Source organism: Monodon monoceros, unplaced genomic scaffold (assembly GCF_005190385.1).
Source record: "Monodon monoceros isolate NGI ecotype Baffin Bay Population unplaced genomic scaffold, NGI_Narwhal_1 Super_Scaffold_11, whole genome shotgun sequence".
NCBI classification, from domain to species: Eukaryota; Metazoa; Chordata; class Mammalia; order Artiodactyla; family Monodontidae; genus Monodon; species Monodon monoceros.
The window spans coordinates 129770514-129788114 of record NW_021703767.1 but is presented as its reverse complement, the minus strand read 5'-3'; the positions used below and the strand labels follow the sequence as shown (position 1 = coordinate 129788114).

At 33.4% G+C, this 17601-nt stretch overlaps 1 protein-coding gene across 4 annotated transcripts in view; it reads left to right on the top strand.

The window, feature by feature from the left end:
* The window catches only part of DNAJC13 (DnaJ heat shock protein family (Hsp40) member C13), a 122653-nt gene that overhangs the window by 34565 nt on the left and 70487 nt on the right, over positions 1–17601 (top strand). For all 4 annotated transcript variants that reach the window (XM_029214355.1, XM_029214354.1, XM_029214352.1 and 1 more), the window contains exons 6-20: positions 490–690; positions 2991–3197; positions 3289–3384; positions 3756–3847; positions 5178–5344; positions 5453–5532; positions 5615–5784; positions 6236–6335; positions 8469–8576; positions 9284–9439; positions 10188–10244; positions 12290–12411; positions 14720–14795; positions 15071–15166; positions 15935–16078. In XM_029214355.1, coding sequence (XP_029070188.1) covers positions 490–690; positions 2991–3197; positions 3289–3384; positions 3756–3847; positions 5178–5344; positions 5453–5532; positions 5615–5784; positions 6236–6335; positions 8469–8576; positions 9284–9439; positions 10188–10244; positions 12290–12411; positions 14720–14795; positions 15071–15166; positions 15935–16078 — 1872 coding nt within the window. The remainder of the gene's footprint in view (positions 1–489; positions 691–2990; positions 3198–3288; positions 3385–3755; positions 3848–5177; positions 5345–5452; positions 5533–5614; positions 5785–6235; positions 6336–8468; positions 8577–9283; positions 9440–10187; positions 10245–12289; positions 12412–14719; positions 14796–15070; positions 15167–15934; positions 16079–17601) is intronic.

The window sequence follows — 17601 nt, the reverse complement described above, 5'->3', positions numbered from 1 at the left end:
GGTGGGGGGAGATCCAAGAGGGAGGGGATATATGTATAAATATAGCTGATTCACGTCGTTGTACAGCAGAAACTAACACAACATTGTAAAGCAACTATAATCTAATTTTTTTCTAAAATCCATTAACAAAAGTTGAAATCTTTTCTCCAATAGAACTCTTGAAGAATAACATTTCTATTTAGGATTTCCCTAAAAAAATTTTTTTATAGATTTGCATAAAGGTGACTTAAAATTGTTTCACAAAATATCGTAACCCAAACCTTCGTTAATTGTAAAAGGACATACTGTCTTCAGTTAGCATGAACATTCTTAATTGAATAAACATAAACCTCCAAATGTCTAAAATAAAAATGATTTTAACAATTTGGATAGTATCTCTACATATTTATAATTTTTGGTTGTTTCAGTAGTGACTGATAAGTTAAATGTAACTGTGTTTTATGGTAAACTTAAATATGAATCTAAAAGTATTATTATCTTTCTCTCTAGAGATATAACTGCTATAAGCATCACTGGAGTGATATAAGAAAACCTGTCATTTTGGAAGTAACACCAGGAGGCTTTGACCAAATTAATCCTGCAACCAACAGAGTCCTCTGTTCCTATGACTATAGAAATATTGAAGGCTTTGTAGATCTCTCTGATTATCAAGGAGGGTTTTGTATACTTTATGGCGGATTTAGTAGATTGGTAAGTAGTGTTTTTAAAAAGCCATTTTAAAAGGGACATGACCATTTGAAGGACAGCAGAGTTAATTTTGAAATTTCCTGAGTCCTCAGGGAGGAAGTATGATATGTATTATGAGTGCAGGCTTTGGTATCAAAGAGACCTGAGCTTGAATCCCAATTTGCAGCTCTATAAAATGAGGAGAGTAATAGGTATGTTAATAGGTTTTTGTTTTTTGGATCGAATCAGATAATCTATGTAAAATGCTTAGCACAGTGTGTGGCTTAATATTCAATAAATGGTAGTTACAGTTTTATTTTCATTACTATTAATGTCTTACCTGAAGGTTTCTAAGCTTTCTTTGAAAAGGTATTTTAAAATCTTTTTTTTATAGTCTTCTTTCCTTTGCCCAGCTATTTGTAATCTGAAATCTGAATATTCATTGAAACTTCAAATTTGGAATTTATTGCATGTTTTTGTCTTGAAATTCTGAATTATATGTAAATTTTGGGGGTATGGCAGAATGCCCTGTATGTTGGCAGTAGAAGCTGAGCTGTAGAAGATGACCATCTTTTTTTATAAGAAACGTCCTGCCTTAATTAAACCCCACATCTCAAAGATGAGCATTAAGAGGGTCCACATGGAGAGGCTCAGCTGAACTTACTCTCAAGAATCCTTTCTCTTGAGAATTTTAATTCCCATAGCTACCTTAATGTCCTGGGAACACTACTCCAAGATTTAATGTTCTGTAGATAAATTATCCATCCCTGGGTAACAGGGCCAGGGCAAGTCTTTTGGATATACAAGAGGCTAGAGGGTAGCAAAAGGGAAGTAAAAAGAATGGTGGGGCTTCCCTGGTGGCACAGTGGTTGAGAGTCCGCCTGCCGATGCAGGGGACACAGGTTCGTCCCCCGGTCCAGGAAGATCCCACATGCCGCGGAGCAGCTGCGCCCGTGAGCCATGGCCGCTGAGCCTGCGCGTCTGGAGCCTGTGCTCCGCAATTGGAGAGGCCACAACAGTGAGAGGCCCGCGTACTGCAAAAAAAAAAAAAAAAAAAAGTGGTGGATGGGGTGAACAATCTGACTTACAAAATATGTTAACTCTTCAGAGTTACAGGCCTTTACTCATCCTAGATTTCACTGCTTACCCAGATGATGGGTACCATCCTAGTGTCCCTCATCTAGGAATGTACATGTAGACATTTTGTTACCTCTGAGTCTAGACCCAAAAGGTGAAGGCCCAAAGAGAAAATTAGTTCCTTCTCCCACACTAAAGCAGCCTAAAGCCTGCTGTCATAGTGCTGTCCAAAGGTCTTTCTCTTCCCTGGGTGGTGGAAATTTATAATTAACACCTTGGTGGAAAACATACCTAATTACAGGAATATGGCCTCACAGACCTTAACAGAATCACAGTAATTCACCAAGCCTTACAATGCATAAGGTAAACATTAAGGATAAGAATTGCCAACATTTTTTATTGCTTGATGGCATCAAGCACTTTAAAATTTTAATCATCCACTTTCTGAGCATACTGTCTGCCTTTTAAAAGACACTAGCTAAAATGAGACATTCACTACAAATATGAGACCATGACAGATCCATTCAGCAAACCTTCATCTGGTACCTGTTGCATCCATAGTGACTAGATATGCTGCTGGGAATAAAATGAGGTTTTAAAACATGATCTGATCCAGTGTTTCTCAGCAGGGTAGTTAGTGGCATTCTGGGCAGGACAGGTCTTTCTTGTGTGGGATTCTCCTGCCCTGCCCTTCACGGGATATTAAGCATTTCTGGCCTCCAGGTACCAAATGCAAGTAGCAATATATCCTTAACCTTTGTAATACACTCTGGAGGTTGGTTTGTAATATTCATAGGCCAATGACTTGTAAACATTTAAACATTCTTCAAGGTAATCTTGCAAGAAAGTCCACCATATAAAAACAGACGAAGTCAGAGCTACCTTAGTTGAAACTGGGAATCCTGTCCACATAGTACCCACACCCTGACTGGACTTAGCTGGGGTCCCTGGGGCCTCTTTTGGAAGCCCCAGAGCACTGTTTTCCACGCGGTGATGAGAACCAGACTCTGAGAAGTTAGGAGATAATTTCTATTCAGTGATTATTTTGCCAGGCTCTCTATCTCAGACTTTGTGATTTTAATTTAATAATAGTATTTCAGCCACAGCACACTGCTTATTTACTTCTGATAAGATCTACCTTTTTTTGCTAGAAGTGCCCCTTCAGTCACTTTCCTATGAGTTGATTTCACTATGGTCACATTTTAGTTATTTCAACGCTGACTTTTTAAATTTCAAAATTTGTGCAGCATTTATTTGCATCAGAACAAAGAGAAGAAATTATCAAAAGTGCAATAGATCATGCTGGCAACTATATAGGTATTTCATTGCGGATCAGAAAAGAACCTTTAGAATTTGAGCAATATTTGAATCTTCGCTTTGGGAAATACAGCACTGATGAATCCATCACATCTTTAGCAGAGTTTGTAGTCCAAAAAATATCACCTAGACATTCGGTAAGCCCATATGTTAAAAGTAAAAATTTGTTTATCTGATTTTGACATTTTTCTTCAATAATTTTTTAATATGTATCAATTTTGTTTGAAGGAACCTATAAAAAGAATTCTAGCACTTACAGAAACATGTTTAGTGGAACGTGATCCAGCAACCTATAATATTGCAACATTGAAGCCCTTAGGAGAAGTAAGTTTCAACAATATTAGCTTCAATGAGATTTCTCCTTATTGATAAATTAGAATAATTTTCTTTCTATTTTAATATTTTTTAATGCCTAAAGAATAGGAAACAGGAAGAATCTGTATTCTTCATTGTATTTACTGATCTTAGAACAATGAATATTGCAAAATTTATTTTCCAAGTATACAATGAAAACTTTTTATTTGATATTGTGTGAAAATTTGAATGAGACTTTTAAGTGGCTCTTAAAGTCTGATATTATAAACAAGTTACATCTTTAAATATTGACTTCTGTTAGCTAAATGATGTGTAGTTTTTCTAATGAAATACTGTAAAACTAAATGTCTTTCGTGGAACTTGTGTTTTATTTTCCTTAGGTATTTGCATTGGTTTGTGACTCAGAAAACCCACAACTTTTTACCATTGAGTTTATAAAAGGCCAAATACGGAAATACTCTTCAACAGAGAGGTATTTTTTTAAATTCCTCTAGCTTTTAAGATCCTAGTATGTGCAAGGCAAAGTGCTTCATTAAAGTGCTTCATTACATAAGTTACATTAAAATTATGTAACTTAGGAAAAGACAACTCTATTTTGTTGCATATGTAAAATGTCCTTCATTTAGTTTTCAAGTTTCTAAAGAGTATAAAAATGGTGACTTGATTTTAAATGAAAGGATGAAAAATAAAGTGTATTTCTGAAACTTACACTTTTAAAGTATTTAAAAAATAGCACCTTTCACTTTCATTCTTAAATTGTTTGGATAATGGCAGCAAGTTACTTTAATACAAATATACTCAATGAAACTAACACAGCATTGTAAATCAGCTATAATTTTGTGCAGGTTTTGTGTGGATGTAAGTTTTAAACTCCTTTAGGTGAATACAAAGGAATGTAATCACTGGATCATAGGGTAAGAGGATGTTGAGTTTTGTAAGAACTGCCAAACTATCTTCCAAAAGTGTCTGTACCATTGTGCATTCCAGCCATTTTGCATTCCAGCCAGCAGTGAATGAGAGTTCCTGTTGTTCCACATCCTCATCAGCATTTGGTGGTGTCAGTGTTCCAGATTTTGGCCATTCTAATATTGGTGTTGTGGTATCTTGTTGTTTTAATTAGTATTTTCCTGATGTCATATGATGTAGAGCACCTTTTCATGTGTTTATTTGCTGTCTGTATATCTTCTTTGGTGACGTCTCTGTTAAGGACTTTGGATCATTTTTTAATTGGATTGTTTTTCTTATTGTTGAATTTTAAGAGTTCTTTGTATATTTTGGGTAATAGTCCTTTATCAGATATGTCTTTTGTAAATATTTTCTCCCAAACGTGGCTTGTCTTTTCATTCTCTTGATGAAGTTTCTTGAAAAAGTAAAACTGTAGAGACAGAAGGAGATGAATGGTTGCCTTGGGGTGATGGAAGTGTACAAAAACTGGTTTGTGATAATGATTGCACAACTGTACAAATTTACTAAAAATTACCAGACTGTATGATTTAATTGAATAAATTTTGTGATTTGTAAGTTATACCTCAGCAAAACTGTTAAAAATCTTAAAATTAAAAAACGAGGAAAACGTTAACACTCCATGCCTTTAGTAACTCATACATGGTATGTAACAGCAAACTGAAGAGCTAGTATTGGAATGTCAGGTTCTCTCCTAATGCCACTGTTCTTTTTAGCTTCCCTTGTACCCAGAGTGCCCCCCTGAGCAGGTAACCTGCTAAAGGGCCTATGCTTCCTTCTAAATCAAAATTTTCCTAAATTATCAATCCTAAAACCTTTTTATTTTTAACCTTGCTTAGAGATTCCTTATTAGCAAGTTTGCTGGATGGAGTAAGAGCCTCTGGTAACAGAGATGTTTGTGTAAAAATGACATCAATTCATAAAGGTCAACGATGGGGGTTACTCAGCATGCCCGTCGATGAAGAAGTAGAGAGCCTTCATCTCAGATTCTTGGCTACACCTCCAAGTAAGTATTGATTTAAACGTAATTGCATTTCCATCCATCTACTTAACAATAATTTAAGAAATATAATGCAGATCTCTAAATCTTTTTGAACATTTCATCTCCTTACAGATGGCAACTTTGCAGATGCTGTATTCAGGTTCAACGCTAATATTTCATATAGTGGAGTTCTCCATGCTGTAACGCAGGATGTAAGATAAATTGTATCATAATATGTTCATTGTCATTAACTTTTGGTATGGAAACTTCTTTGAACTATTCTTCCTTACCTAGGGTCTCTTCTCAGAAAACAAAGAAAAACTGATCAATAATGCCATAACGGCATTATTGTCCCAAGAGGGGGATGTTGTTGCTTCCAATGCAGAACTTGAGAGTCAGTTCCAGGCTGTGAGGAGGCTTGTGGCTTCCAAAGCTGGTTTTCTAGCCTTTACTCAGCTTCCAAAGTAAGTTACCTTAATTTTTTTCTTCAGAGAATTTGAACAACTCAAAATAGCAAATAATCAACAGTTTACCTCTTTATATCTGAGTAAAACCTGATACCTTTTAATATGGTGATATAATAGTTTCTATTCATGAGAAATAAAAAAGGAAGGTGAATGGAAATGATACTTCTGACTTATTTATTCATTCACCCGTGATATTACTGACTCTGTTTTAGTGAATTTGAATGGGAAATTTTATGCCTTTTAGTTTTAATTAACCTTAAAAAAAATCTTCCCCTTGAAAGAAAAAAATTATTGTGATAACTCATATGTTCCACAGATGGGATTCAGAATATGTAATTGCTATAGTAATGCAATAGAAACTTAAGATGATTTATGTTATATTTTAATAATAGAATAATAGAATAATGCTCAGGCATTGCTACTATATGCTGTTGTTTTATTCTACAAGGTTTCGGGAGCGTCTAGGAGTGAAGGTAGTAAAAGCACTCAAGAGGAGCAACAATGGAGTAATCCACGCAGCCGTTGATATGCTCTGTGCCCTCATGTGTGTAAGTACTAGTGTTTTTCTTAAGTAAACTGATTTTGTTTAAGTTGACTGATGGTTTAAACTTCCACAAATCCAGATTTTCATTGTACCAATCAAATTCAGTGTTTCTATATTTCCTAACTTGCTCTCATAGCAATCTACTTATTCAAATAAACATTTGTTTAGCATAAACTAGGCACCATGCTATGTACTAGAAATACAAAGATGTTAAGGCAAAGTTACTTCCTTGAAATTGCTAACAGTTTAGTAAGGTAGGCATACGTATACAATATAAAGTAGTAGCAGCCATGGGATCCGTAAAAAGCAGCACTTAATTTTGGTTTTGTGATGAGGAGAAGATAAAAGATTCTAAGCCAGTCTTTCTGGAAGACATTACCTTGATCTGAATTTTGAGAGGCAGGCAGGTATTTTCTAGCTGTAAGAAGACTTTCCTAGGAAGAAGGAATAGCATGTGCAAAAGCATATTTGGGAAGCAGCAAATAATTGAATATGACTGGATCATAACATATGTATGGGGGCACATGGGATTAGGAGTTATAGCTAGAGATGTATGCAGAGACAGCCATAAAAAGCCTTTTGTATCAGACAGAGAAGCAAGATTTGTATGCTTTAGTAAGGAACAACTGAAGGATTTTTCAACAGGAGTGATAACATACCATGTTTGAATTTTAGAAAGCTCATGGATGGTATGTGGAGTGTAGATTAGAGGTCAAGTTAAGAGGCGGGTAGAGCAAATTATCATGTAAGACATGAGATGCTGAGGTAGGATGGGCTAAAGAAGGCACATTTGAAAGCTGTTTGAGAGGTAAAAATCTAACTTGATGACAGCTTGTTGGGGAAAAGCAGCTGTTTAATATAACTTTCAAGTTTCTGATTTATCTCAATTTTGTGTAGAGTATATGAGACTTTATTCCTTATATTAAGTGTTTTTAGGCAGACTTAGTGGTATACAGTAAACATAAGTAATCACTTGTTTAAAACCTTGCATTTATTCCCCAAAGTGGATTTTATTATCTTTACTACAAATAATTCCATTAAAGAATTAGTGAGGGACTTCTCTGGTGATCCAGTGGTTAAGACTTCGTACTCCCGATTCAGGGGGTCTGGGGTTGATCCCTGGTCAGGGAACTAGATCCCACACGCCGCAACTAAGAGTTCGCATGCCGCAACCAAAGATCCCGCATGCCACAATGAAGACCCTGCACACAGCAACGAAGATCCCGCATGCTGCAACTAAGACCCCCCATGCTGCAACTAAGATCCCGCATGCTGCAACTAAGATCCCGCATGCTGTAACTAAGACCCGATACAGCCAAATAAATTAATTAATATTAAAATAATAATAATAAAAAGAATTAGTGGAATAACTAGAACATAAAATAACAGTAGTGTGAAGTAAACACACTGAGACCTCATTAAAAATTAGGTGTTTGCTGTGTATTTTACATGAATTATCTCATTTGAACTTCATAATAGTCCAGTGAGGTAAGTACTGTTATTCCCACTTTGTAGCTGAGGAAAATGAAACTAAGAGAGTTAAAATAATTTAACTGTATCTAAGCTTGGTTATAGTCAGTAGCAGAATTAGGATTTGATCTTTACTCTTAACTGTCATGCTGGAATCCTTTTTATGCTCTTAGTTTACTCCAGCAGTCAAAAGATAATCATCTTGAGACAGGAAGTATTTACTGCTAATTTTAGTACTTACTTTTTTTTTTTTTTTTTTTTTTTTTTACAAACCCTTGTGTCGAGGGCTGACTTTCAATAGATCGCAGCGAGGGAACTGCTCAGTACTTACTTTTAAATGCTAAGTTTTATCATTTCAAATTTATATTACAAAATTGGGGGAGGAAGAATGGATGTCATTTGCTTTTTAAGAAGGAGATCTGTGACTTTTTCTCTCAAAATTACCTTGTGCAGTACTACCTACAGTTACTTGTTAGGCAGATCATCCACGAAGTCTCATCAGACCCAGGAGAAATGATCACTTCTGCCCTCTTATCACGAGATTCCTTTCTGCCTTAAATTTTAAAGGCTATGGTTTTTAGTTCTTTCAGTGTTCAATGAGTACTCTTTATAAATGACTTTTGTGTGATGCCACTGCTTATGAATTATCACTGTTTTTAATCAATAGCCCATGCATGATGACTATGACTTAAGACAAGAACAGCTAAACAAAGCTTCTCTTCTCTCTTCAAAGAAGTTTCTGGAAAACTTACTGGAGAAATTTAATTCCCATGTGGTAAGTTATAATTAAATTTGTCTTAATGAGAGATACCATACATATTGAAAGGTATTGTGTAAGTACAGCATGGAGAGTTTTTTGTTTTGTTTTTAAATTGTGGCCCTCAACTTTTGGTCAGTATTGGTTTAGCTTGGACATTAATAATAAAATAATCTGTTTTAGGACTATATCCATTTATCTGGAAAGGGTAAGTTGCAAAGCCTTTAAATTTTTACAGTTATATCACAGATTTTTGCTTTTTTTCTCTCTCTTTAAAAATGTCATTATGAAATAAGTTGCTTAAAAATAACTAAGCCAAATCTTTGTTCCTCAGTCATTAGTAACAGTTTTGGAGATAGGCAGTATATAACATCTAGAAGGAATATGAACAAATTGCCAGAGTTTTGCAAGTGTTGTCAAAGATTGCTTATTATACAAATACACATTAACCTTAGTTATATATGTTTGAGGAGTCTTGGTTCTCTAGAAATTTGACAGAATTTTAATTATTTTCCCTTTGAGATATGGTAAGCACTGTGGATTTGATACATTAGTAAAACAAGTATTGCTTCCAGTAGTACTCAAGTTAAGAGTACTTTGAAACTCATGTAGGGAAATTAAATGTTTACTTCTAACATATAGAATAACAGAAAGAAACCCATTACTGCTATGTTTTAAGTGAAGCTCTCTGTACTAAGCCAAGGCAATATGTTACTTTGTTTCAGGATCATGGGACTGGTGCCCTAGTTATTAGTTCACTCTTGGACTTCCTTACTTTTGCCCTCTGTGCTCCATATAGTGAGACAACAGAAGGGCAGCAGTTTGATATGCTCTTGGAGATGGTAGCATCCAATGGAAGAACACTTTTTAAACTCTTTCAGGTGAGAGCTTATACTTTCATCAGATCACAACTAATCTAAGAGAAACACTTTTTGGGTCAGTTTGTTTTTAAAATAGTACATGTATGCTTCTGTGGTAATATAAATAAATATAGCCTAAGTACATTATCATTTTAGGACATTTAATTCCATGAATTTCATTGTGTTTCACATAGAGCTCTGTTGATAGCCTTTGACCACTATTTGACACTGTTGCCCATCTTTTCCATCTTAGAAGTAGTGAAAAACTCATTTTTTTCTGTGGTAGACCCAAAGTTCCCTTTTGTAGTTTTTTGTAGTTCCCTACAAAATTTCCAAATAATAAGATGAGCTTTAGCAGGGCTGTTCGTAAGCAATTGAAAATATTTATTTCATATAATACCATAATATTTATTATGTACATGTGTGTATATGATATTTATATTTTATGTTTATATTATAAATGTTGATTTCTATTATCTTAATACCATAGTTATTTGATATCATTCCAGTAAGTAGAATATATATTCAAATAAGTGCCAGCTGTTTTCTACTACTATAAACTCTTTGTTTTAAGTATGTGTGAAGCTATATTGTAAGAATACCTAACATTTTTAAACCAAACTGTGAACTGACTTTGAGATGTAGCCTTTACTAATTTTATGGCTTTTATACCTTGCATAAAATTGTGTATCCCTCTTAAGAGCAACAGCTAAATATGTTGGAATAAGATTCTTTTATTCTATGATACTTTTCTCTCCCTATTTTGAAGCATCCTTCCATGGCAATTATAAAGGGAGCTGGATTGGTTATGAAGGCAATAATAGAGGTGAGAGAACAATTTTGAAATGTTAAACTTACTTGAATGTTGATTGGCTATTTTAACTTGGGCTGACAAAATTACCTTTCAGTCTTTTATGGAAAATATGCAGTTCTTCTGGGTAAGAAAAGTAATTTTAAATCCTTAGATTAGTTTTAAACTAGTTGCAGAAACAGTCCTCAATAATAAACTAAGAATTTAAAGTTCTTAAGTGGATTTAGAGCAAATGAATCTTTCTGGTCCTCCATTATTTGTTTGGTTTACTTTAAAAGAAAAGTTAGCATTTTTTCTCTCTTCCTCTTATTTTGGGGATGGTGGTGGTGATGGTATCGAAACTTTAGGTACTGAGTTTATATGGAAATCTGTTAATGGAGTTAGTTTGTAGCCAAGTAGTATCAAATAAGTATGGTAACAAAAAGTTCCTCATGTTAACCTGCATATGTAATTAAGCTCTAGAGATCAGGACATACTATTGGTGGACATGAGCTGTTGCTTCTCCAGGATAGATGCTTTAGCCTTATATGTTTTCTGGAAGATGAGATGGGGCTATGAATGTGAACTTACATACTGGATATTTACAATATCAGTCTAATGGCTTTTGAATTCTTGTATTCTTCTGTTGTCTTAGTAATAATTTGGTTAAAATGTAAGAGTGTTTGCTTCTTTTATCAAAAAATTCTGCCATTATAGCTCATAAATATAACAAGTAGCTAAATAATAAGCACAGAATTAGTATACTCATAAGCAGCTATTAAAAAAATTATAGACATTAGATTGATTGGAACATCAAGGTTTATTTGCATTTTTAGTGTATACATGCAGCTAAAGGCTAATTTTCCCCCTCCAGCTAATGGGTTCTATGCTCAATATTAGCTTCCAAAGTAAGTACCACATCTCTCACTTACAGAGCTTGAAGTAACCAAGGACAGTTAGGACCGTGAGACCATACAAAATTATCTTCCTGACCTTGATCCACTAATATATTGCCATTCATTCAGAAATATTTAATGAGTGGCAGGTATAACCAAAAAACCAACTTTGACTTCAGTGCAAGCCGCATGTATCAGATTTGTAGCCAGTGACTACAGCCAGTGTCTGTGTAAGGAAGGCTTTATTTACACTGAAATCCTGGCAGGTATCTTAAATTATTGTTTTCTGATTGCGAAAGCAGTATATGATCTTTTAAGAAACATTGGGTTGTTCAGAAAAAAACAAGAAATAAATAAATCACCTGTATTTTTACCATCCAGAGACAACTGCTATTAGTATTTTGGTAAATTTCCTCTTAGACCATGTTCAAAATTATATATGTACATATACATACTATGTATACTTTATATACATACTACATGTTCATTTGTGTCAAAATGATATATGTACATATTCATACTGTGTATATTTGTATACTTCCTGCATATTCAGTTATTCTATTTACTTGTACTTTTTTTCAATAACGTGAGCATTTTTACTTTTTGACAGGTTGTCTTAAATATCACACTGCTTGCTTAATTCATAATTCTATGATTACCTTTGATTAATAGTTCTATCTGTCCTACCCTTTTGTCAAAGTGGGTCTAAATATGCAGAGTGACATCAGAATAGAAAGAACTACCTCAACATCACATCATTCTTTAAAAAAGATAAAGAATTGTATTCACCATGAAAATGAATATATCTTTAATAACAAAAGCAAACCAGGTTTGCAGATGTCTTTGGTAGGAATTGCTGATTTCTGTGAGTCACCTCTCCCCTTCATTGGCTGATATTATATATACTAAGGGAATGAACCTAATTTTAATATTAAGCAAAGTATAATTCATAAGATAAATTTATCTGGGAACATTTAAACCTCATTCCAAAGGCAAATAATATTTTTTAAGTGACTTATACTACTATTTGCTTATGTTATTTTTGGATAATTGAAGTGGCATTTTTAATTTTTATTATATTGTATACTGAATAATTTTATCTAGAGATGTAAAATTAGTTTTACAAAATCAGGATAGCTTGCTTTAGATTGTTGCTTTAGGGATCATCTTACCCTTTTTCCAAAGGAAGGTGACAAAGAAATTGCTACAAAAATGCAGGAGCTTGCCCTAAGTGAAGGTGCCTTACCTCGACATTTGCATACTGCGATGTTCACAATAAGCTCAGATCAAAGGATGCTTACAAATAGGTAGGTTAAATTTAATTTGCTCTAAGTTAACTTGCTGTTTAGAGAAGGTGTTCAGATATTATGTAAAACAAACAGAATAAGTCTTTGAATTACACAAATGTTTCATTTTCTTTTGATTCACCTAGTTCTTTTCCTTTCCTTATGGAAGGATTTTACCTAAATGATCATTGTCCCTATCCCTGCATAACTTGGGAGGAAAAAAATAAAACTGCTTTTTTTCCCCCCACTCTCTGCTCATCAGGCTCTATACCCATAGTCATGGGACTGGAACATGGAAAAGAGTGCCTAGCAGCTTATGGAACTAGAGCCACATGTCCCCAGGGTTTTTCTCCTTTTATTTCTTCCTGACCATCTTGCATGTAGATGACCCACCTAGTCAATTTTCAAATAATTTTGGTCAGTTAGGTACTCTAAGAATAAACAAAACTTTAATATCTAACCAGCCTAATCTAAGCCTATCCTAAATCTCTTGTAGTTAAACAGTTTTCCCTTTGGCAAGTCTTTTTTTTTAAATAATAATCCTTCAAATATGAGGAAACACATAAATCTGTTTACTCCAGGCTATATGAATTCCAGCCCTTTTAATTTTCTTTATAATTCCTGACATGTGATCCTTTCCTATATCCTTAGCATACCATATTATTACTCATGACTCATATTAGTTAAAAATATATATATAATAAATGTTTTAATCATGTTCTTTTTGGCCTTTTGAAATAACAAATTGCTGACTTAGGCTTACTTTGTTATGGAAATATAAATTTCATTTTTTTTATCACCTATGTTCGGTTATTGGATGTTGTAGTATGCTGCCCTGCCAATAGTTTTCTGCTGTTTATACTATTATAAGAAGCTATCTGCATCCCTTACTTGTAAATGTTAGTCAGAAAAGTAGTCTTCTGTGTTGCTTGTGAGGATAAAAAATATAAAAGGAAGGTTATTTCCTTGGTCTACTGCCTTATTAGCAATGCTAAGCACCATCTTTCGTTACACTAGAAACTATTTGATGTCTAATTCTATTAAACCCCTTCATGTTAGCCCTTTGCTTCTTGTGTTCCTTTTTATTATAATCAATTGCGTTCCCTACTGTGATCAGTCACAATATTGAAAAGCTGTCAAATTATAATAGAAATACTACATTTCATTTGCATTGCTTTATCTTTTACAAATTGCTGCTATAAAATGTTATCTCTTATCCCTAATTAAAACCTTTTTAGGAATCATTGATATGATACCTACCAAATGCCAGTGAAGGAAATTACAAGTGTCATTACTTCAATATGTTAGCTTCCAAATAGGCATAAGAGTGAACAGTTTTAGTAGTTTTGTGTGTGTGTGTGTGTGTTTGTGTGTGTCAGAACAAAGCACAATTTGGGTTTTCCTATTGAACTTTTTTCTTTTGGGAATATAACATATAAATACATAAGCCTGTAGATGGTTATTTGGTTATTCCCCTCACAGGTTTCATGCTCATTCTTACTGCAAATGGCAGTTGAATCCTTATCAAAGCACAGAATGGTCTGTGGTGAATAAAATATATACCCTGTTTGTGAGGAGCTTCCAGTTTGTGTAGCAGATATCATCGTGGGGATTAAGATTAATAAATGACTAAGTCATAGCTTCAACGTGAATCTTAGATTTTCACTTTGAACCGAAATGTGCTTTTAGCTCAAAAATGCTTCAAGTCTTTGTTCAGACTCCAAAACTGAAAATATTTTCTATCTCTGACCTTGTCAAAAAGTATATATTAGGACATAGTTGACTTTTGCTCATGTTCAGAATTCCAAAGAATTCCAGAATGCTCTGGTCACTATAGCAGGATTTGTTATACAAACTTAATTATATTATCAAGTCTAATTGTTTCCCTATCTTTAAAAGTGGTAAGAACCTACTTCTTCATGTTCAGGTCCATTGAAAATTAGTGAGTTCATCAAGGAAGCATTTTAGTTTGGAGAAAATACTAAAACGTTAGTAGTATTTGAATTAACTATCTCATACATCTCTCCAAATTAAAATATTAATTTTTAGTATTTAACATCAGAATGATTTTTAAAACTTTTTATTGGAGTATAGTTGATTTACAGTGTTGTGTTAGGTTCAGGTGTACAGCAAAGTGAATCAGTTATACATATATCCACTCTTTTTTAGATTCTTTTCCCATATAGGTTATTACAGAGTGATAGAATGTTTTTTTGATCCTTTTTTTTGTTTTACTGTAGTCTTATTTCTTATATTTTGTTCTTAAAAATTCCTTTTTGTTCTACCTGAGATAAAGAAGCAAACCTTTCTCAACGTCTGCTTTTTTCAGACAGCTGAGTAGACATTTAGTGGGACTCTGGACAGCTGATAATGTAACTGCAACAAACTTGTTGAAACGCATTTTGGTAAGTCAGTTGAGTAACTGGAGAAATGTATATATTCTTGCCCAATAAAATTTCATTGATAAGTTGTTTATACTGTTAAGGGTTTTTTTAGTTTATCTGTTTGTTTTTAATGTAAAAGATACTTATCAAAGGAGTTGTCATATAATAAATGCTATGCTTAATAGCTAAATCGTAGTATTAATTTATTTGGGTTTTGAAGGCTAGGTTTTTTTTGTGTGTGTGTGCAGTTGTTTTGAAAATGGACTTTATATCTTGTTTTTGATTGTTGTTTTTAGCCACCAGGCTTGCTAGCTTACTTGGACAGCTCAGATCCAGTTCCTGAGAAGGATGCTGATCGGATGCATGTTAGAGATAATGTGAAAATAGCAATGGTAAATATGCTTGCCCTGAGTATCTTTTCGGGATGAAAGAGTACTTTTTTTCTGAAACACATGTTAAATAGTAGTGTTCTTTTTAAATTATTATTATTAACAGCTTTATTGAGGTAAAATTTACATCCCCCAAATTTTAACCTGTTTTTAGTGTCCAATTCTATAATCATTACATTTATGCAATTATCACCACAATCTAATTTTATGAATAATAGTAATCTTGTATTTTTTTTCTCTAACTCAGCATATTGGTATATTCACGAATGGATTTTTTTTTAAATTTCAAATGTATAAGGTGATATTTTGCACATAATATGTAATTGATAAATGTTGGTGAAGGTGATAATGTTGGTGATAAACGTTACTGAAAAAAATAATTTATGTAGGGCTTTTTTTCTTTACAGAGCTATCTTAATTATTAATGTTGGGCTATCTTTGAGAAAATTACTTAACATCTTTCAAGATATGCTATTATAATAATGTCTTATATGTGTTCTTTTCCTGTCTTCACCCCACTTCTGTCTGCACCCATCTCCCACTTATATCTTGCCATCCCTCTAAAAGGATTCATCTTGAAAACTAGGTAGAAAAGTTTAAGATTTCTTGGACAAAATGTATAATTTGTTGTAGAAATTTTCACCTTGTTCTTTCACTATTTTTTTTCAGTATTCATTTAATCATGTAAAATAGTGCAACTTGGCTTTAATTAGATTTTTAAAATAAATTTGGAATTATAGGACTGTAATGGAATTCAACGTTATTTTATAGGATCAGTATGGAAAATTTAATAAAGTTCCAGAGTGGCAAAGACTAGCTGGTAAAGCTGCTAAAGAAGTTGAAAAATTTGCCAAAGAAAAAGTGGATCTTGTGTTAATGCATTGGAGGGATAGAATGGGCATTGCACAAAAAGAGGTAAAAATAAAGTCTTCTTCCGAATTTCTAGCACTTCCATATATCCTAGATTACTTCAATTGTTGCTGTTCACAAAAATGGTACAGATACTTTTGACCGAACACCTGAAGAAATGTCACTTAATTCTGATTATATTTTTATATAAATTTTTCTTAATTCATAGTTTTATGAGTCAGTGGTTAGGATTTTAGTTAGTTAATATAAAATTCCACTCTTTCTTACATAAGTTTCTCCCCATAACTTCCAGTTTCCAGACTTTTAAATTCATATGTATCTTTTTCCTTCCTTCTCTGAACTTTGTTTTGTAGCTAGACAAATAAAGTTGCCCTTCTTGTTTAGCTTTTTTATTGAGAGCTAGCTAGACAAGTATTTTGAAAATAAGATTCACATTGTTAAAATTAAATTTACTATATGTACTTAAATTTCAGTATTATTAGCTCCTCAAATCAAAATCAGATCTGAAACAGTTTTAGTCTCATTTTTCAGCATGTAGTATGTGCTACAGAACCTAATTCCAGTAATATTCATCCTTCTATCTAGGATGGAATGTGCAGTGGTTAAGAATGATTTAAGGTTTCATGGAGAAGTTGACTTGATCTCAGTTTTTGTTGACCACACTTATATTCTTTCCCTTTAACCATCTCTTTATTTATGGTAGCTATTTTCTTATTCAAGGAAAGTAATATAAGTAACTTTCTGAAACAAACATGTTTCTTTTGAATTTCCAGAATATCTAAACATAAGGCATCAGGTGCAACAGAACAGAAATATTATTGTCTTGTGTATCTATCTGAAATTGATACCAAAATTGAGTTCTTTAGAAGTTGAGCATAATGAATTAATGCTAATTTGTATGAGTGACATATGCACTATAAAGAATCATTAAACAGGCTTTCAGAGGTCTAGGATAGTAAAGAGAATACTGAACTTTGAATTGGTTAACCTACATCTGAGCCTGGTTCTGTCACTTACTACTAACCCATATGGCAAGTTACGGGTTTTCAGAATTTCACTTTCCTCTTTCATAAAATCAGAATTAACAGTACCTCCCTTCTCTGTCCTTTGGGGTTGCTTTGATGTACAAGGAAGTCAATAATAAAAGCACCTATAATAAAAGACAGTGCATGTCTTGTCATGATAATATTGCTATAGCATTTGAAAATTGAAAGTCTATAGATATGAAATGAATGATTTTCACAGTTGTTAAAAATTACAAGCTTTTGACTTCAGGAAGTTAAACCCATTTCTGAAATAACAATTGTTTCAAGCTGTTGGGTATAATTATACTGAAAATAAGTTTTTGGCATCAGATTTCATATATAACATTTATCCAGCATACACTTGAACACAAAGCTATTTTAGCTAGAAATGTGGATAGCACCTGTTATTTAAAGATAAAAAATTCAGAGGGAAAAGAATGTATTTTTAATATCAATAATGTTTTATTGGTCTGTTGGTTTCATTTACATGAGGTGTTATCTAAAGTGCTGAGCAATTATTTCTGCCAGGATACTGTTTTCAAC